General features: G+C 39.6%; 1 protein-coding gene across 4 annotated transcripts in view; it reads left to right on the forward strand.

Moving 5' to 3' along the window:
- The window catches only part of LOC122550689 (cytoplasmic dynein 2 heavy chain 1), a 555,979-nt gene that overhangs the window by 487,945 nt on the left and 45,179 nt on the right, over positions 1–22,855 (forward strand). For all 4 annotated transcript variants that reach the window (XM_043691805.1, XM_043691808.1, XM_043691807.1 and 1 more), the window contains one exon: positions 15,545–15,634. In XM_043691805.1, the coding sequence (XP_043547740.1) occupies positions 15,545–15,634 (90 nt within the window). The remainder of the gene's footprint in view (positions 1–15,544; positions 15,635–22,855) is intronic.

Raw genomic sequence — 22,855 nt, forward strand, 5'->3', positions numbered from 1 at the left:
CCATTCACGATTGGATGTGACTGGACTGCAGAGCTTAGATCTAGTCTGTTGATTGGCCCTGTGGGACTCCATTTAACACACGCTTCTAGTCAGAAAAATGCCCCTAAACCATCACCTTCTGTTTCCTGCGACTCAACCAATTGTGGGTTCAATTTGCAAAATTCCCCTGGATCCTGAGGGTTTTTACCTTTATCAAAACCCTTGCTGAGGCCTTAAGTGACCCATAATGTCTGTGCCATCCTGACTCACTTGCTGTCTCTTCTAATTTTGACCATGCAACTCCCCCGCTGAACATTGTCTATGGATCCCACTTTCTGCAATGTTAGTTTAAACCCTCCCAGGAAGGATGCTGGTCCCATTCACTTCAGATATTATCTGTCCGCCTTGCACAGGTCCCACCCCTCCAAAGAATGGCTCCACTATCCCAGGAATCTAAAGCCCTCTGTCATGCAATATCTCTTCAACCATGCATTCATCTAGACTTACCTCCTATTCCTATACTCATGTGCACATGGCACTGGAAGGAATCCAGAGATTCCTACTTTTTGGATCCTGTTCTTTAATGTATTTTCTAGCTTTCTAAATTCTGCTTTCAGCACTTCACCCTTTTCCTTCTCATGTTATTGGTACCATCGTATGTCACAATCTCTGTCTGTTTGCCCTCCCCCCTTCAAAATACCATGTATTGGTTCTGAGACATCCCTGATCCTGGCACCAGAGAGGCAAAATACCATGTTGGAGTCTCTTTTCTGGCTGTAGGAACACCTCTCAGTCCCCTACCTCTGTACTCCTGGTGTTCATTTTCCTCCCCTATTGTGCAGCAGTCCCATCCATAATGCCATAAATTGGCTGCCACTACTTTCCTCTGCACAGTCCCATAAGACTATAAGATATCGGAGCAGAATTGGACCATTCGGTTCATTAAGTCTTCACTGCCATTTGATTATCGCCTTGTTTTTCAACTCCATTCTCTTGCCTTCTCCACATAACTTTTGATCCCCTTTCCAATCAAGAAACTACCTCTGTCTTAATGACCCTCAGTGTCTTGGCTTCCACAGACTCACCTACCTCTGGCTGAAGAAATTCTTCCTAATCTTTCTTCTAAAGGATTACCCCTTTAATCTGAGGCTATCCCCTCAAGTCCTAGTCTCTCCAACTTGTGGAAACATCTTCTCTATGCCTACCCTATTTAGGCCTCTCAGTATTCTGTAAATTTCAATGAGATCCTCCCCCCACCCTCGTCCTTCTAAACTCCATTGAGTACAGACCCAGTCCTTAACAGCTCCTCATGTGACAAAGTTAAAAATCACACAACACCACGTTATAGTCCAACGGGTTTATTTGGAAGCACTAGCTTTCAGAGTGCTGCTTCTTCATCAGGTGGTTGTTTCCTGGGATCATTCTTGGGAACATTCTTTAGATCCCCTCCAAGGCCAGCATATCTTTCCTTAAATATGAGGCCCAAAACTGCTCACAATATTCCAAATGCAATCATCCCCCCAACAGCATCTAAAGTGGTATATCTATAAGAAAGGGGATGAGCCCAGGAGGTTCCTGCATTACCTGCCTCCCTCTACTCTGCCTGATGGTCACCTATGCCTTTTCTGCCTATTTTATCTACACCTGTCACATGGTCACCTCACTGAACATGCAATCCATGAAATGCTTAGCATTGAGGATGCTCCACAGTGAATTCATCTGCAATTCTAGCTCCAAATTGCAGTCCACCAGTAGCTGCAGCTGGACAGACGTTCTGCACGTGTTCACCAGACAAAACTGAAGAATCCATGATTTGCCACATAGCATAGTAAGATTATATCTCAAGTGAAAATTCTGCAGCCATGGCCTCTTTTACTACAATCTATCCTATAAACTGAATCAAGTTAAGGGTTTGGTAGATTCTAGAAATTCACTGACTTGCATAATATTAGTTCTCCATGTTACTGCATTAGTCGAAAGACCATGAGAACTTATTACCACTGGTACATAATTGAAACAGCCACAATGTTAATAGACCATTGACCAGAACCTAGCAAATCATTCCTATTACAAGCTATACCTAATCAGGTAGCTGTTACTTCCAAGCAGGAATAATGACTGCATCAGGAATGATCTCCTTTTCTCTCAAAGTGACAGTTATCTTACTCTAAATCTCCCTCTCTTGCCATTTTGTTTCTCATATAAGATCTTGTTTTTATCTTTTGTACCATTTACTAAAATACGCTTTTTGTGTTTATGCAATTCCTGACACTTGGATAATCTAATATCTGTTCAGATAAGATTCAGACCACATGGATATTTATCATTGCTATTTCTGCTTCTTTTCTATCTTCATGTCTTGCCTGATCAAAAGTGTGACTTCTGTTGACAGGAACCATTAAGGACACTTCTTTGACAGCATATAAGACTTTAAAGCTAACTGTCTTACCATTGTATATTATCCATCATACTGTATTTGCAGTATCCATTTTGTCTTTGTCCCATTTTAAGAGTAAAGTCAGGGAGAAAAATATCTATTTTTCTACAATTCATACCTGAAGCTCTGTTTGTCTTCTGTGTAGATGCTGACTGATTTGCTGAGTGGTTCCAACATTTTCTTCTTTTAGAATCAACAAAAGTGTCCTTTCAGACTGATGTGTCTTTGCTAGCTTTCTCCCAGAGCAAATCATTTAATGCCACTTACATGCTTTTACCTCTTAGTCCTGTATTTCTTTTCTCTTCAAATAACTATCCTATTTGCTTTTGACATGCATGACTTCATCTACCTACTTCACACTCTTGGGCAGTACATTCCATAGGGAGAACGTGAGGACTGCAGATGCTGGCGATCAGAGCTTAAAAATGTGTTGCTGGAAAAGTGCAGCAGGTCAGGCAGCATCAAAGGAACAAATGTAAGAAGGGCTTATGCCCGAAACGTCGATTCTCCTCATTCCTGAAGAAGGGCTTATGCCCGAAACATCGATTATCCTGTTCCTCTGATGCTGCCTGATCTGCTGTGCTTTTCCAGCAACACATTTTTAAGCAGTACATTCCATATCCCACCAGTTTGGTTTATAAGTGAATTTTTCCTCATGTCGTCATCACTTTTTATGCCAGTCAATTTAAATCAAGACCTTTGGTTTTCAATCTGTCCATCTAGGAATATTTCTTCCTAGTTACTCAGTCCAGACTTCTCTTCATTTTTGAAAATCAGTTCCAACATCCGGAGCTTTTGTTTTGCTTTTGTTTCTCTCCTTTCTGATGCCTTTTCTAATTTGATGACTGAGAAATTTGTTTCTGCATAAGTAGTGCTTATTGCCGTTGCTTGTTTTGTGAAGGTTTTCAAGAAAAAGTTTGCTTGAACAGCTACTAACTTAAGTAATTAATTTAGAACTGCATTAACCATGCCACACAAAAGCGGAACAAGTAGATCACAGATCTTAATATGTTCACTCTGATGAGAGAAAATTGATAAAGAGGTTTTGAAGTCAGGAGATAAATTCAAAGGATTTGTTCCTGGAGAATAGTAAACATTAGTCGATTAGCTTGTTAAATATTTGTAGTGCTATAAGGTCCCTAGTTAGCTATGCTGTTCTTTTACATTTTTTAGCTTTATTACATAGTCAAGGGTTTCAAATACACAGTATTTATTCCAATTTCAAAATGATGACAGATTTAATTAAATACAACCTAGTATTAAGAGGAACTACAAGTCAAATTTTAGTTAAATATGCAAAACATTTCCTTTGGGTAGAATTTTAATGAATAGTATTAGTCGGCTGCAAGCTATTATGTAACGCTGTCAAATATAAAATGTTACATTTAATAAATGTCCTCTTCTGAGCTTGAAAATGTTAATGCCCTTGAGATCCAAAGGAGAATATAATCTGGAGTTGCAGTCAAAAATAGTTTGTTTATTGAGAAGGAAAATAATCACAGTTGATGATTTTCCTTTAATTGGAACCTCTGGTGTAACTAACATTATTCATTCAAGTATCTCTATTAATCAATAGTGATTATAATATATTTAAAATTAATAGCTGCCCAGCAGTGTTTCTTCAGCTAATTATCCATGTCCTATTTGTTGTCATACATTGTAAGCCAGTCAAATAAGCAGTGCCTTATTTTCCTCCTGCTGAGAAAGTCACAATTTTTTCTGATTACATGCCTACCTATGTCAATTGGGTGAATTTTATTTATCCTTTGTTGGGTCACTAGTTTCAAACTGTATTCGGAGATCATAAAGTTAGGATACCTAAGGCATTACGGGGGACAAATAATGAAATTGCGACAATAGCTTTTCTGGTCTTTTTTAACTGTGGGAATTGTGGAAAGTGATAAAGTTTTACCAGTTTACCTCACCTCAAGGCATGAGCCTTATTTAGAAGTTGGACACAAGTGGATTCCTAACGATTCACTTGTTGACACAAACCTTTCAAGGCTTTGCTGTCACCATTTTTTAATTTACAGTTTGCTACATAAGATTTTACAAAATGAGTCATGTTTATTGCACCTTATAATATTGTTTTAATTATTCTTGGCGACTGGCTGTCAAATAAATCTGTCATCATTTTGAAATTAGACTAAATCATCATTATCAATTACTCTCTAATGAGTATGATTGTCTACTTAGGAAATTCTATGTCACTGGTCATGGATTTTGTCAGACCTTGTGTGGCTGATGAGCCTAATTCTAGAACTGCATCTTCAACCACACATTTAGCAGGTTTTTCCAAAAGGTGGAAATAGTCCTTGGCCTTGAGATCATTGGCATTCCTTTCTCTGATCCCATTTTTGTATTTCGTCTTGCCAAATGGCATTCTCAAAGGTTTGAGTTCCTCATACAGGACCTTCCTCCAAGTCAGTTTCTTCTGAATGAGGATCTCCCATACACGAAATTTATGTTGGATTTATTGAGGGTAACATTTAGGGAGTCTTTGAAATGCTTGCTTTGTCCTCCTCTTGATCGACTGCTTCGTTGAGCTGGGAGAAAAAGATTTGCTTTGGTAATTGGAATTCAGGCATCTTAAGCATGTGCCAGTCCAATGGAGTTGGTTTTAGATGATCTTAACCTCAATACTGTGAGCTGCATCAAGGACATTGATGCTGGTACACAAGTGCTCCCAACTGATGCAGTTGGGAATCCATTTCAAACAGCATTGATGATACTTCTCAAGGGTCTTCAGGTGGATTGTATACCAAATTTCAGAGCCATATGGAAGAGTCAAAAGGATGACCGTCTTTTAGATAAGGATCTTGCTATCAGCATGGACATCATCATTGTTGAAGACTCTCATCCTTACGCACAGATTGGTTGTGATATTGTATTTCCGCTTCAATGTCAGCCTTAGATGGGAGGTAGCTTCCCAAATAAGGGAAATGTGCCACGTTTGGGAGGATTCTTCAGCTGATCTTAATGGAGAGATGGTCTGGAACTTGACCTGGGACAAGTTAATTGAAGATTTACTCTTCTTGAAGTTGAGGCTGTGACCATGGTTCATTATGCTTCCATGAAGGCAATAAGAGAGGCTTGAAGATTCTATTCTGAGAAAGCAGAAATGAAATTGTCATCCACATTTTGAAGTTCCATGGTGAAGTTGGTTATCATTTTCTTCTTGTAATTAAACCAGTTGAGGTTGAAAGGTTTTCCTTTTATTATGAACACAATACCCACATCCCTGGGAAGCTTGTTTTCAACAAGATGAAGAATAGTGGTGATGAAGAAGGAGAAAAGGGTGGGGGTGATGACATATTATTGCTTGACCCCTGTCTTTGCCTCACAGGATTTTGTCACATTGCCATCAGTGAGGGACATTGCCAACATCCTGTTGAAGAGTAGATGGAGGACGTTGATGAATTTCACTGGACAGCCAGTCTTTGACATGGTCTTCATAGTATTTCCTACTTGACTGAGTCAAAAGCCTTGGTCAGCTTGATGAAGACCATGTAGAGTGGTTGGTGTTGTCCCTGGCATTTCTGTTGGAGTTGTTGAGCAATGAAAGTTATGTCCATCATTCCACAGTTCAGTCAGAAGTCACACTGGTTTTCAGGAAGGATTTTCTCCAATTCTGGGCAAAGGTACCCAGTGACGGTTTGGGCAATAATCTTCCCAGTGATGGAGAGTTCCTCAAGCCACCTTAATCACAATTTCTTAGTGAAAGCAGCTTGTTTCTTTCTTCCCACTGAATGGCGAAAAGGCTTTTGCTCTAGCTCCTGACTATACTTGGCAGTAATTCAAGAAAAGCACCATTGAATATTGGTGCTGCCCTTTCTCTTTGTGAATTCATCCTAAAAAAAACTCTGGCTGCTTCAGGTTTCATTCCTGCATTGAGCCTTCCAAAAACAGACATCAGACCACATCCTAAAGGTCCACACTCATTGCACAGCTTGGAGCCTCAAAACCCACAAAGAAAAATGCAATGATTTGATTAAGTTGAACTGAAAAAAAATCTGACCCATTAACTTTATCTTAGGGAGCCAAGAAACAGCAAGGGTGCAGCAAACATTGGTTGGAGTTACTTATATGCTACCAAATAGTAATAGTAGTGCTGGGCATTGTATTAATCAGGAAATGAGAGAATACATGGCATAGATAACATCACAATCATGGTTGACTTCAATATGCATATGGCTGGTGTAGTGGACAGCAAAGGAGGTTACCTTAGATTACAACAGGATCTTGGTCAGATGGGCAAATGGGCCGAGAAGTGGCAGGTGGAGTTTAATTCGAGGGGCATGGATAGGATAAATAGACAAAGTCTTTTCCCTGGGGTCGGGGAGTCCAGAACTAGAGGGCATAGGTTTAGGGCATCGGGGAAAGATATAAAAGGGACCTAAAGGGCAATTGTTTAATGCAGAGGGTGGTACATGTATGGAATGAGCTGCCAGAGGAAGTGGTGGAGATTGGTACAATTGAAACATTTAAAAGGCATTTGGATGAGTATATGAATAGGAAGGGTTTGGACGGATATGGGCCGGGTGCTGGCAGGTGGGACTAGATTGGGTTGGGCTATCTGGTCGGCATGGACGGGTTGGACCGAAGGGTCTGTTTCCATGCTGTACATCTCTATGACTCTATGAATAAACCAATTGAGCACTAAATCTGTGAAGGTCGAGTTTCTGGAGTGTATTAGAGATGGTTTTCGAGAGCATTATTTTAGCAGCTGACTAGATTAAAGGCTATGTTAGATCTAACAGTTTGCAAAGAAAAGTGGCAACTTAATCTTGTTGCAAAATAACAATTAAGGTTGATTGATCACAGTGTGATACATTTTATATCATGTTTGTGAAAGTCTGATGATTTCATTCTGAAGCAAAGGTATCAAATTTGAATCAGGGAAATCATGAAGGCATGAGGCACAAATCAGCTAAAGGTGGATTGGGAAAATATATTAAATATATGACTGTACGTATGCAATGAACGGCTTTAGGAACTATAATGTGACTTCCAGCAACTATACATTCCTTCGAAGTGTAAAATCTTATAAAGTCAACCTTGGCTGACAAAGTAAATTAACAATTGTATCAGATTAAAATATAAGGCTTATAATGTTGCCAGAAATAGTTGTAAGTTAAAAATTTTTAGAATGCAGCAAAGAAGGACCAAAACACTGATAAGGGCGAATAGAATATGAATGCAATCTGGCAAAAAGTTCTAGACAAACTATGTAAGCTTCTACAGGCATATAAAAAGGAAACCCTTGGCTAAGACAAATGTCGGTCCATTGCAATCAGAATCAGGAGAAATTATAATTGTGATTAGAGAAATGGCAGAATGATTACTCTGTGTTTGTCTTCACTGAGGAAGATACAAGAAATCTCCCAGAATTAAATATCCAATTGATGAGGGAGAATGAGGAGTTGAAGAAATTAGTATTAGGGAGAAGATTTGCACAGGAGAAATTATTTGGACTGAAAGTTGCAAGTCTTCTAGATCTGATATTATATCCCAGATAGTTGATGCTTTGGTGACTGTCTTCTAAAGTTCTATAGATTCTGGAATGTTTTCTACAGATTGGAAGAGAGTGAGTTTCACCTTACCATTTAAAAAGGGAGCAGCAGGGAAATATAGACATGTGAGCCTTACATCAGTAGTGGGGAAAATATAGGATTCTATTGTAAAGGGTGTGATAAATGTATTCTTGAATAATGATGATCTGTTTGGGCACACTCAGCTTGGATTTGTGATTGAGAAATTGTTTTTGACAAATTTGTTGGAGTTATTTCAGGATGTTACAAACATAATTATTAAAGGGGAGTTGATAAATATAGTAGAGTTGGATTTTCAGAAGGATTTGATAAGGTCTCCCACAGGCAGTTGCTTAGCAAAATTAAACCATATGTGCTATGAGGTAATATACTGGCAAAGAGTAAGGATTGGCTCATAGGCAGAAAGCTGAGAGTCAGAATTAATAAGTCATTCTTGTCTTGGACAATAACTGGTGAGGTAGCACAAGGATTAGTACTTGAGCTCCAGCTGGTCACAATATATGTCAAGGATTTGGATGTGGCGACCAAATGTAACATTTCCAAATTCTCAGATGATAGAAAACTAAACTGGAATGTGTATTGTGATGAAGATGTAAAGAATTTTCAGGAGGATTTGGTCAGGCTTAGTGACTAGGCAAGAACATGGCAGATGGAAGTCAATGTGGATAAATGTGATTTTATCCACACTAGTAAGAGAAACAGATGTGTAGAGTATTTCTTAAATGGTAGGTTGGAAAGTTTAGATGTACAAAGAGATCCAAGTGCCCTTGTCAATAAATCACGCAAGGCTAACATGCAAATGAAACAAGGTACTGGAAATGCTAATGGAATATTAGCATTTATTGCAAGAGGGTTTAAGTGCAGGTGTGGTGAACTCTTGCTTGAATTGTACAGAAATTTGGTGGCTCTTGCGACAGTCTGTTAGCAACCCTACATCTAGTCCAGCAGGCCCTGGTTCAAGTCCAGCCTGCTCCAGGGGTGTGTTAACATTTCTGAACAAGTTGATTTAAAAAAAATTGATAGAAGCTTGGTTAAGGATTTTTTGATAGTATCTTTACTCCTGATTGTGACTTTGGTTTAAGTCCAACCCATTCCAGAAGTGTGTAATAATATCACTTAAAAGTTGATTAGATAATATCAATAGAAGCTTGATTAGACTACACCTGGAATACTGTACACAAATTTAGTCTCCTTATTTCAAGAACAATATTATTAGCAGAGAAGGAATGCAACAAAGGTTCACCAGATTTCTTCCCAGGATGGTGGGGCTATCCTATGCTAAGAGATTGAGCAAACTAAGCATGTATTCTGTAGAGTTTAAGACTGAACAGTGCATCTCATCTGCAAAATAATTAAAGAGATGGATAAGCTAGATGTAGGGAAGGTTTTTCCCCTTGTTGGGAGTCTAGAACCCAGAGGTACTATATAAAAATAAGACAAATGTCATTTAGAACCAAGAGTTTTTTTTTACCCAGATGGTTATGAAACTTTGAAATTCTCTGTTGTAAGCGCTGTGGAAGTTCAGTACACTTATGGAGAAATTGATGGTTTTCTGATTACCAGTGGTGTAAAGTGTGGTTAAAAGGCTTTTAGGTTTTAATCAGGCAATGCGATAGCTGAATTATCCACTCATGTTCCTATATTCATTTACATAATTTCACATTCTTCCTCCCCAATCCATCTTTCTCCTAGCTTGGAACAAGCACTTATACCTGGAGCCCGATGTGCAGAAAACATGTTTGTTAGTATTTAGCTCAACAACTACGGAAATCCTGAGTTATATGAACTTGAGTGAATAAATTTTATCAGGAATGATAACTTATCATTATTGCCCTGAGTGGAATGCATGTTTCATATAATCAAAGTTTATATGCCACAAGAAGAAACAATATTTATTACTTTGTCGTGAATTGGGAAAATAATTTTCAGTATTTTTGTGAGATATAGGTGTCATTAACACCTGTGCAATCATAAATACTAGGGGCCGTTAAACTTCTGCAATTAATTTAGGCTGGCAGTTGAAAAGCTTTCAGTTTTAGTGATGGATGGAACAAATTTAATCTTTTTAATTGAAAATGCATATATAGAAAAACCACTGGAGCATAATGTCAGTTATATCTAGATTCTATTATAAAAACAGTGTGTTCAACCCGAGTTCTTTTTGCTTGATGCAGCCAGTGATTAATTAGTTTACTTAAGTGTCAGTAAATGTCTACAGAAATTGTCATTCGTAACTCAATCCGTATAATTGGGTTTCATTACCAGTAATTAATGGCTAGACTTTGATGTCAAGAACAATTTTCATCTAAAGTTGTTGCCATTCGACTAATGACTAGCTCAAAATATCTTTGCTTGAAATGCATTTGGACTGGTTTTTAATTTGAATGGAAATGACAAAATAATGTGGCCTCCTTTGCAAAATTCAAAGTTATGCAGTGGCCTCTATTGAACTATTTAATTACCTCAGCTTTTTTCATCATATTTCATTCTACATCAGTTCATGAAATAATATGTGAAATCTGTTCCAGTACAAGCAACTTAAATTAAGAGGAATTTTTTTTTCAGACTACATTAAGCCTAAATATAAATCGTAATACTCTCTGATATTACCTCTGTAAGGAATCAGTAATTCAGTCTTATAGCAGTTCTTGTAATACAGTAACTATTGAATATCTTAAAAACATATTAGTGCTTTGAAGAAGCACATTACTACAAATCATGGTGTGTGAAATACAAATAAGTAGTAATGGAAGTACAAGGATAAAGATAGTTTCAGATTTCTTGTCACATCTTTAAAACATTGCTTTGATACAATGTGTTGATGAATAATTCATACTAAATTATTGGGTGAAAGGTGAACAAATCCCTGCAACCAACAAAATTCAGCCAGAGATCTTTGTAAACACTGAAACAAAGAAAAGGAAATGTACCAAAGGGACAGCCTGACACTCAAATAATTGGTGAAGACAAAGATGAAGTCTTACCATATATTTGGTTACCAGCAGAGACCAGCAAAGTCTCTGCAGTCAAATTAGTATATTTAATGTAATGGAGTCTCCAGAAAAAGGAGGCAACAGTGAGGAAGAGTAACTGGAGTAGTCAAATGGATCCTCCCTGGTGAAAAGGGTGTCAGTGAGAGAAGTATCAGACAGATAAAGGATTTCCTCAATGTAATGTAAACCACAAGCTTGTAAATACTGTGTCTCCATGTTTAACCTTAACTTTCCTTCATGTTTATCATGATCCAATGGCAATGTCTTCAGGTTTGAGGTTACATTTCTTGCATGGTCAACAGAACTCCACAGCCCAGTCATGGCAGATAAAGTTGAAAGACATAAAATTGACACTAAGAACTGCAGATGCTAAAAGATCTGAAACAAATGCAGAAATTGCTAGTGAAGCTCAGTAAGTCTGGCAGCATCTGTGGGAAGAAAACAGAGTTTGCATTTTGAGTCCAATGACTCTTCATCAGTATTTGTGTTCCTTTCACCTGGCTTATACTGGACTAGCTGGCATGAGCTTTCAAGAACAGTGATGATGTGGGTAGGAAAAAGAACAGCCTGGTTTCCTGCTACTCTGGCGTCCCTAACGTTTGACAAACCTTTAGCGTGTGGAAGAAGCTCAAAGATTCTTAATCCCATTACAATTTTTTAATCTACACCTAATAGTAGCACTGTGGGCTGTTGAAAGACAATTGGTTGAGATGGAGTGGATGGTAGAGGAGTTGAGCTGAAAATGTGTTGCTGGAAAAGCGCAGCAGGTCAGGCAGCATCCAGGGAACAGGAGAATCAATGTTTCGGGCATAAGCCCTTCTTCAGGAATGAGGAAAGTTTGTCCAGCAGGCTAAGATAAAAGGTAGGGAGGAGGGACTTGGGGGAGGGGCGTCGGAAATGTGATAGTGGAAAGAGGTCAAGGTGAGGGTGATAGGTCAGACTGGGGTGGGGGCGGAGAGGTCAGGAAGACGATTGCAGGTTAGGAAGGCGGTGCTGAGTTCGATGGATTTGACTGGTAGAGAAGTTGAAACTGGCCATGCCCTTGAGGGAGGCTGAATATGCTGCAGCATCATTGGAGGCTCAGTCATCGGTGGAAGAAATCAAACCCAAACAGAGGTTCCCCATATGCATTCCCTTACAGAGGAAGGAAGCGGTACTGTGCTCAAGATCCCATTTTCTACTTGACACTGATTAGGAAGCTGGGCATATTTGGGGGAAGATCAGAAACACTGGTGATCCAGCCATTGAGGACTGGATTGAGGGTGAATGATTGGCTATGCCTTCCAGGGATCTCAAGGTGAGTGAGTTGACAGTGTACATGCAGGAATGCCAATTGGGAAATATTTGAAAGATGTACAGGTGTTCAAAGAAGGCCGCAGTAGATCTTTGAGATGCAGTCAAGAGTTTTTGGGAGACTGCAATAGCCTGATTACATTTTATTAATACATGCAAGCCAAACGTCTATGTACCCCTGGAGCTGATGACGTTGTTTGATTGTATCATCCTTATAGATCCCTGCTATAAATCGATTAGTGACAGGTAGCTGAAGGATGGCTACAGGTAGCAATGAGGGTTGGGTGTGTCCTCAACCATTAGTTGCATAGACCCAATCTAGTGCAAAAGCCTTCGCTTCCCTTATTGTTAAGTTGTTAAACTAATTTGGCCTCCCACTGAGAGCTAGATGGAGTGACAAGATTCCTTTAGGAAGAGGCTAAGCCTCATAGACAGTGATATGGACTTGTCTTATTGTGAGGGTGAAATTCAGTAGGGTAGAAGCATTGTGCCTAATGGACTCAGGAATGGAGGTGTCAATTATTACTTACCATGATGAATATTTATTCTCTCACCTTGGCCTTGGCTTCGCAATGGCTAAACATCCCCTATTATGGTTCCATTGAGCTCTCCCCATTGGTTCTTAAGTACACATCTCAATCTTGGTAGATTGTGATGCTCTGGTACAAATAAGGAAGTTGATAATACCTGTCGTGCTGAGGTCAAATGTGTTAATAGATATCCACATGTCCTTTGAAAGCATGTTAGTCACTGTTATCAGCAGTACATTACAAAGGTGTGATGGGACTCAGGATCTTTGAACTTCCTCCACACACTAAAGGTTTGTCAGCCTGCAGGGAACCTAGAGCTCTGTGAGTGGCAAGAAACTGGGCTATTCTTTTTCCTGTCTGTACCATCACTGTTCTTGAAGTCTCATACCAACTAATATATTACAAGCCAGGTAAAAGTTGCTGATGCTCTTAGTTGGAAGATTGACTACAGAAGAGAACTTGCCCCTGCCTGGTTGGAGGGGATTGCTGTTGACATTGTGTCCATGCCCCAAGTCAAAGACAGTAATCCAACTTTGATTCATTTGGACTAAGATTTAGTGGATTGTCACCAATGAACTTATGAGTGAGGTCCAAACAATGGAAATACCCAGAAAGAGCCAAATGTGGTTTCACCTTTGCCATCTATCTTGAAAGAAGACCATGGACAAATTCAGCTGATGGTTGTGGGCATCAATAGATTGCACCATTATTGGAAGACCCAATATCCACCAACTCACTACCAGCTGTTGAGAGAGTCAATAGAGACACAGCAATTGCTAAGGAGGAGGAAAAGAAAATCAGGTTGGAGGCTAGAGTCCTCTGGTGGCTGATTCAAAACAAGAGAAAGGTGAAGCAACTCATCCTTACTGATAACCTCGAATGCCAAGCATTCATAACAGTTCATGATCAAGCAGGATACCAATAACAGAAAAGACTCTCTTGACCAGAGGTTGGTGATACTAGCCTAGGATGGCTGTTAATGTTTATGACTACTGTTGAAGTTGTAAGAGGTGTACTTTGGCCAGAGCAGGAAAACATCTTCACCCAACATCGCTAGTTACCAAAAGGTAACTCAAGAGAGGTCTTTGCAACTAAGTTTATGTTCTTTGGCCCCAGTAGTAATGAGATTATGCATGTTCCTGTAATCATGAATATCTTTACCAAGATTTCAAAAGGCATTCTCATTGATGACTAAAGGTCTCAATTTTAACTAGAGTGTTAGTTTACCAATTTTGATGTTTACGGTGATCAGGATCACAACTTAAAGATCCTACACGAGCTTGGCAAAAGATGAGGAATCCAGGAAAGATATGTGTTGTGCATGCAGGGTGCACATCAAGTGTGGGGATGTCTTCTCCCACTCTGGAAATGGCACAAAGATGACTCACTGGCAGGCAAGTAAGAAGCAACAATTGCTGCCATTCATAAGAATCTTGGAGACCTGATCAACCTTGACCCCAAAATCACAGAGCCTGGATCACTTGAAAAGTACCCGTTCAGATTATTGGCTAAGAAGGTCCCCTTGAGCAAATGCTGGATGTTACCCCAACCCTTACCATCTATCTAGACTGGTGATCTAAGAAGGCAATGCTGCGACTAATGTGGACATTCATGGACAACCATTGCCCTATTGAACCTGCTAATCATGTAACTGTTCAGCAAACAGTTGCCAGAATGGCCAAATCTCAAGAAAGAAAGTGTGTAATGGAACCTCCAGCAGCGGGTGGTAATAGTGAAAGCAGACACCAAGCAAGTGTCGTCCTTTGAAGAAAGGAGGCCTGAAAGGAAAAGGATCAAACAGAGAAAAGATTTCCTAACCAGACGTAAACCACTGGCTTGATTCCACATAAACATAGCATGTCTTCCATGTTTAACCTAATTTACCTTTATAAGTGTAATACTTGATGCCAGTAGAATAAAGAATCTTGCTTCATCATCTTGAGCCATCGTGTTGGTTTGAGCAATTCCTTCATTTCATCTATTTCCTCCCAGCGCGTCTCCTCTCTTCCATGTCGGCTGTTCCATGCTGTTCCAATTTCCTCATTTCATTTCTCGTGTGCTATTCCTTTCCTCCCATTGCCATTGCCAATCCATTCTCATTGCACCCTTCTCACTGTATGTCATCCCATCCCTCTCACTGCTACCGTTTTATCCCCATCATGCCTTTCAACTTTCCCATGGCATCAACAAATACCACTCCCTCACAAAATTCCAAACTCTTTAGCCAGGGTAACTAGGCCGGAAGGCTCCCCTGAGCTTACACTTATTTCTTCTTGAACAGCTAACCCATTCTGCTCCCTCCCACCCCCGCTCACCCCCACCCACCAGCAAACCAACAGGCATCCACATGTATCATATGCTCCATCTTTCTGTCTAGTCAGTCGTTGCCTTTCAAATCAACCTACTGGTCAAACAGAAAAGTGTAGACTAACAAAATTGTTTATTATGGCGATAGATATTTGGAATAAAATTGATGTTTGGTGAAGCTGTGTGTAATGGATGTTAGAATATCACCAGTAGCTTTTTTGTTATTACAATGAACAGATAAGAAAATCATTCCAATTTAAAAGGGACCAGTGATTTCTGTTTCCCACTTTGGACCAAAGTATCTAATTATTGTGGATTAGCAACTTTATTTTGTCTGGCATTTAATTTGTTTTTGAAAGCCACAATGTAGAAAGCCACAAATTGACACGCACTGGAATAAATAATTCATCGTCTTCATATAAATTATTTCTAATCTTTTGTTTCTACCTATAGTGTCCTCTGAGCTGGCAGAACAAATGGGAGGGACCTGAAGACCCAATGCAGTACCTCAGAGGATTAGTAGCTCGTGCACTTGCAATACAGGTAATTGTCAATATTAATAAATGCCAAAAAGTAGGTTGAAGGCTTTATGGAAACAGATGTGGGCTTTATTTTAAATATTGACAGCTGTGGCAAGTGATTTTTTTTTGCTATTTCAGGTGCATTCAGTGGACAAAATTTGCTGTCTCTATGGATTAAACACACTGCATGTTTTTCTTCCCTTCAATTTTAGCTTGTTTCCTTTTGTGGTAATCATTAATAAATTATTAGTTTCAAATTAGTTCACAGATTTGTTGAAGATTTGCCATAATCTTTCTTTGCCTCATTATACTCTGGTTTACACTGTTCAAAAGAGATGGTCTGATAGCTTCTCAAGTAAACAATGCATTTTGTAAGTAAATATGGATAAATATGTGGCATCGAGAGCATTGTTTATTTGTGCCATTTTGTATGACAAGATATTAATGAGTGCAGAAGGTTCTGACAATGTCAAATTAAAATTGATCAGTTTACATAACGTCAGTGATGCAGACACAATTTTATATTTGATTTCTTACCATATATGTTCATAGAATTTTGTCAAGCATTAATAATCTCTAAGCTCTGCCGGTTCTACAATTCCTTATGAATTCTGTCCTCAAATGAACCTTCTGCCTTTGCTCAACCAATAGCTTCACCTTTAGCTGTTACCTCATTTGTTGAAATTTACTCCCTAAATACCTTTTGTCTTACTTTCTTCATTTAAGGTCTTCCTTAAAATACATCTCATTGATCTATCAATTGATTATCCTCCCAGTTTTATCCTTTGTCTTGGTTTGACTACAGCCCTGTAAAGTACATTGGATATTTTTCAGGAATAAAGATGCTGATTCTTGTAATAAAAATGGTCTTGTGCAATTGCTTTAGAGCTGCAGGAGATGGGGAAGATTCTAAATGAGTATTTTGCATCAGTGTTTACTGTGGAGAAGGACATGCAAGAGAGAGATGTGGGAAAATAGATGGTGACATCCTGAAAAATGTCCATATTACATGAAAAAGTTGATAAGTCCCCAGGACCTGATCAGGTGTACCATAGAACTTTGTGGGAAGCTAGGGAAGTGATTGCTGGCCCCCTTGCTGAGACATTTATATCATCAATAGTCACAGGTGAGGTACTGGAAGACTGGAGGTTGGCTGACATGGTGCCAGTATTTAAGAAAGATAGTAAGGAAAAGCCAGGGAACTATAGACCGGTGAGGCTGACAATGGTGGTGGGCAAGTTGTTGGAGGGAATCATTCGAGGGCAGCATGGTGGCACAGTGGTTAGCACTGCTTCCTCACAGCGGCAGAGACCCGGGTTCACTTCCCGCCTCAGGCAACTGACTGTGTGGAGTTTGCACGTTCTCCCCGTGTCTACGTGGGTTTCCTCCGGGTGCTCCGGTTTCCTCCCACAAACCAAAAATGTGCAGGTTAAGTGAATTGGCCATGTTAAATTGCCGGTAGTGTTAGGTGAAGGGGTAAATGTAGGAGAATGGGTCTGGGTGGGTTACGCTTCGGCGGGTCGGTGTGGACTTGTTGGGCCGAAGGGCCTGTTTCCACACTGTAAGTAATCTAATCTAATCTAATCTAATCATAAGGGACAGGATTTACATGTATTTGGAAAGGCAAGACTGATTAGGGGTTGTCAGCATGGCTTTGACGTGGGAAATCATTTGTCATGAACTTGATTGACTTTTTTGAAGAAGTTACAAAGAGGATTGATGAGGGCTGAGCCGTAGACATGATCTACGTGACTTCAGTAAGACGTTCGACAAGATTCCTCATGGGAGACTAGTTAGCAAGGTTCAATCTCATGAAATATAAGGAGGACTAGCCATTTGGATACAGAGCTGGCTTAAATGTAGAAGATAAAGGGTGGTAGTGTAGGGTTGCTTTTCAGACTAGAGCCTGTAATCAGTGGTGTGCTACTAGGATCTCGGTCCAATGTTTTTCGTCATTTATATAAATGATTTGAATGTGAACATAGGAGGTATAGTTAGTAAGTTTGCAGATGACACCAAAATTGGAGGTGTAGTGGATAGTAAAGTACAATAGGATCTTGATCAGAGGAGCCAGTGGGCTGAGGAGTGGCAGATGGAGTTTAATTTAAATAAATATGAGATGCTGCATTTTGGAAAAGTGAGTGAAAGCATGTCTTAAACGCATAATGGTAAGGTCCTGAGGAGTGTTGCTGAACAAAGAGACCTTGGAGTGCAGGTACTTGAAAGTAGAGTCGCAGGTCGATAGGATAGTGATGAAGGAACTTGGTCTGCTTTCCTTTATTGGACAGAACTTTGAGTACAGTAGTTGGGAGGTTATGTTGTGACTGTACAGGACATTGGTTAGGCCACTTTTGAAATATTGCATGCAATTCAGGCTTCCTTCCTATTGGAAGGATGTTGTGAAACTTGAAAGGGTTCAGAAAAGATTTACAAGGATGTTGCTAGGGTTGGAGGGTTTGAGCTACAGGGAGAGGCTGAGTAGGCTGAGGCTGTTTTCCCTAGAGTATCAGAGGCTGAGGGGTGACCTTATAGAGGTTTATAAAATCATGAGGGGCATGGATAGAATAAATAGACAAGGTCTTTTCCCTGGGGTTGGGGAGTCCAGAACTAGTGGGCGTAGGTTTAGGGTGAGAGGGGAAAGATATAGAAGGGACCTAAGGGGCAACGTTTTCACACAGAGGGTGGTGTGTGTATGGAATGAGCTGCCAGAGGAAGTGGTAGAGGCTGGTACAATTGCAACATTTAAAAGGCATCTGGATGGATATATGAATATAAACGGTTTAGAGGGATCTGAGCCAAGTGCTAGTAAATGGGACTAGATTAGGTTAGGTTATCAGGTCGGCATGGACGAGTTGGACCGAAGGGTCTGTTTCCATGCTGTATACCTCTGTGACTCTCTGACCCTATGAAGAAACACCACCTTCAATCTTCTCTGAGGAACTCGCCACTCAAAACTTTATTTCACGTCTGTAAGCTAACTTTATGTTCATATTGTTACATTGCTTTGGGGAAAGAAAAGCTAGGCATTTCACCATCTCTTCCTTTAACCCTGATTCTGAAATTTTTAAGCCATTTAATGACCTACTTCAAAAATGTAGAGTCACAATTACCCAAATTCCCTCATGGATTCGTCATAGGAAACCATGCAAGCTACAACAAAAGAAATGATATGAATATAAAAGTTGTGCCTCAAATACTAATTCATCTCACTATAGGCATCAATTAAAAACACTCATTTCTTGCAGGTTTTTCTATCTGGCTCCTCTTGATGACATGTTCTGTCACCACAGATAGATTTCTGAGTAGCTGCCATTCGACAACACCTTTACTCATTGACTTCGCAACAGATTAACCTCAGGGTGTACTTATTTGAATGATCTCCCCACATGCTATGGCATGAAATGAGCAACAGAATTAGAACTGAAAAATAAAGTACTCTGGATGCAGGAAATACAAATTTTTGAGCATTTTCTGTATTTATTAGTGTCTTTAGTATGCACTGGCCTGGAAAATATATAGGAGGCATTCCAGTACAAGTGCCCAGAATGCACTTGTCTATTCTTTAATTGCTGAATTCAAAAATCCGCCAAAGCCCAAACGGGTCAGGATCAGAAAACAAGCCAGCTTCTCAAATTATGATGGGAGTCTCTTTCACCATATTATCTCCATTATCTAAAAGGTCCGTACTTTACCAGTTTAAATCACATTGTAAACCTTTCCTACAGTTCGGATCATGTTCACAGTCATAGTGGATCACCCATGTTTGTCAACTCACTGCAACATCTGCTTTTTAAGTAGGCCTTGTACATTTTTCATTTCATCTGGAAACTCTCTGACTGCCTGTTGAGCTAAGTACCTCATAAACATTTTTAAAAAAACAAAGAACAAAGATGCTGTAAATCAGAAACAAAAACAGAAATTGCTGGGAAAACTGGAGAGAAAGCAGAGTTAACACTTTGGTCCAGTGACCCTTCTTCAGAACTGATTGTAGTTAGGAAAAAAAATGCTTTATATGCTGAAGATGCGTTTGGGGGAGGAGTAAAAAGTGGTGGAGATGAGGTTCAAGAAGAGAGAAAAATGGGCAGACAAAGGAATGGGTAAAGGTCAACCCAAGAGAATCAATAGCTGCTAATTGGGACCATTGGTGGCTGACATCTGTGGAGAGAAGGCCTGGTGTGTGAGGATTCGGGTAAGGACACAGGAGAAGATGCTCAGGCCCTAAAATTATTAAATTCAATATTGAGTCCCGAAAGCTGCAAGGTTCCCAAGTGGAAAATGAAATGCTGTTCTTCCAACTTGTGCTGAGGTTTGCTGGAGCACTGCAGCAAGCTCGGGACAGAGATAATATCTCTATGTGTATCATGGTCATCATGACTGTGAATAAAGATAAACTGAGATGTAATCAATCATGCATTGCCGACCTTTGTGACAAATGTTTCAGCTCAATATTAACAATCTCAGGAACCCTGCTTTTTTTTGTTCAAATACTTATTCAATTCTTTTAAAAGCCATGATTGCATTTGTTGCCACAGACAGGAAAAGTGAAAAGTATCTGCCATATCAAATTCTTTTTCCATTTGAAGCACATAGTTTTAAGCAACCGTCAACCTTCCTAATTCAAGGCTGCACAATGTTACAGAGCCTGTCTTTACAAAATAATCCTTTAAACATGTGCATCATTTCAGATGAATTTGTGTATTCTGCACTTCTGAACAAAAGTCTGTGTAACTGAAGCATCGCCTCTTCATTTTTGAACTTAATTCTTTGAGTCAGATATTACATTAGCATTTTCTATATCTTTGTAATTCTTCAAACTTTTAGAGATTTCTGTATATAAATACCTCAATAATTTTGCCCCTACAAGTTTCTGGTCTCTCTTCATTATGATAATATTCTGATTTCTCTTTTTTATTCCAAAGGGACTGACAACACTCTCTTCTCCAAATGATCTCCTCTCGCAATAATTTTTGCTTACTCACTGAGTCTTTCTATGCAACGTTTTAATTTTCTCTTCCCATTTACATAGTTCATCATACGTCCTAAATTATTGTCATCTGCAAATATGGAGCTAAAAGTATCTATTCTTTCATTGTTTGTAATTATGTGAAAATGTTGAAATTGCAGATTCCTGAGTAACAGCACTCATCGCATTCCAACAACCAGAGAACATTCCTTTTATCACTAAACTGTATCTGTTACCTCACAACTCCTAAGGACCAATTACTAATCTACATCACAGGATTACTTAAAAATAAAATTCTGTCTGATTTTGGCAAGACATCTCTTATCTGGGTCAATGGGTGAGAAATTTATATCTACTGTACACAAAAGGAGTAAACTCTGATATCTCAGAGGAAAAAAGATTCATAGAATATAGAACAGTACAGCACAGTGCAGGCCCTTAAGCCCTTGATGTTGTGCTGGCTTTTTATCCTAATCTAAGATCAAACTAACCTACACACCCTTTATTTTGGTATCATCCATGTGCCTGTCCAAGAACCGCTTAAATGTCCGTAATGTATCTGACTTACGACTGCTGGCAGTGTATTCTGCTCACCCACCAGTCTCTGTAAAGAACAGACTCTGATATCTCCTTTTAAACCTTCCTCCTATGCCCCCTTGTGATAGCCATTTCTGCTCTGGGAAAAAGTCTCTGACTATTCACTCTGTTTAATGCCTCTTATCATCTTGTACACCTCTATCAAATCGCCTCTCCCCCTTTTCGCTCCAATGAGAAAAACCTTAGCTCCCTCGACCTTTCTTTACAATACATGCCCCCCAATCCAGGCAGCATCCGAGTAAATCTCCTCTGCACCCTCTCTAAAGCTTCCACATCCTTAATATAATGAGGTGACCAGAACTGAACACAATATTCCAACTGTGTTCTAACCAGGGCTCTTTGGGCTGGAGCATAATCTCACAGCTCTTAAACTCAATCCCCCTGATTGATTCGTCAGTAGTCAGCTCAATAAGCATTTTACACTTATAGACTGCATGTAAAAATCCCTTTCAGATGGATCAGAAACTCCTAAAGTGGTCTAGAGCTGATCCACTGCAATAATAAAATAAAATTGCGTTAAGCGATTCACTTAGAAATTGAATGAGTGGAATAATTTTAATCTAACCTGAATTGAGCAACTGCTTTACACTCCAACCAGTTTATAAAATGAACCACCAATCCATCAGTTTATGTTAGAATTGCTCCCTTTCATTTATGAATGCTAAAGAACTTAAATGTAACTGACAGAATTTTGTCATGGTAAAATTCTATGATTGTATGTTTTCTGTACTGGGCAGTTACTGGGCTGGAGTCAAAACCAAGAGCATATAAAGTGGTTGTTTTGTTCAACCCAACAAAGAGGTTTTTTATTCAAAAGCTGTGCACTCTTAAAGCTCAGACAAGTCTGAACAACCATGTGAGCACTGGCTGAACACTCACTAGTGATTCACATTTTAAAGCAACACAGTTCCAACATAACACATACCAATTATAATACATAACACGATGACATTTCCAAAGTGCATAAGAACATAAGATGCAGCAACAGAAGTAGACCATTTGGACCATTGGGTCTGCTCTGATATTCAATGAGTTCTTGTCTGACCTGATAATGTTCAACTCCACTTTCCTGCCTTTTCCCCATAACCTTGATTTCCTTGTTGATTAAAACTATGTCTATCAGAGCCTTCAATATGCTTACCAATTCTGCCTTGACTATTTTCTGTGATTAAAAAAATTCCACAGAATCTCAATCCTCTGAAAGATGAAATTCCTCCTCATCCCTGTCTTAGTTGGGTAACCCCTTACTTTGAGATTATGCTTACTTGTCCTAAGCTCTCCCACAAGTGCCACGGGCTGCACGGTCTCTGTGGTTAGCACTGCTGTCTCACAGCACCACGGTCTCAGGTTCAATTCCAGCCTCGGGTGACTGTGTGGAGTTTAAACATTCTCCCTATGGCTGCACGGGTTTCCTGTGGGTGCACTGGTTTCCTCCCACAGTCCAAAGATGCGCAGGCCAGGTGAATCAGCCATGCTAAATTGCCCATAGTGTTCGGTGCATTAGTCAGAGGGAAATGGGTCTGGGTGGGTTACTCTTCGGAGGGTCAGTGTGGGCTGATTGGGCCAAAGGGCCTGATTCCACACTGTAGGGAATCTAATCTAATCTAAAAAATCTCTTCCCATCTATCTGGTCCAATCCCTTCAGAATCTTAGATGTTTCAATAAGATCTTCTCTCATTTTTC

Source organism: Chiloscyllium plagiosum, chromosome 6 (genome assembly GCF_004010195.1).
Source record: "Chiloscyllium plagiosum isolate BGI_BamShark_2017 chromosome 6, ASM401019v2, whole genome shotgun sequence".
NCBI classification, from domain to species: Eukaryota; Metazoa; Chordata; class Chondrichthyes; order Orectolobiformes; family Hemiscylliidae; genus Chiloscyllium; species Chiloscyllium plagiosum.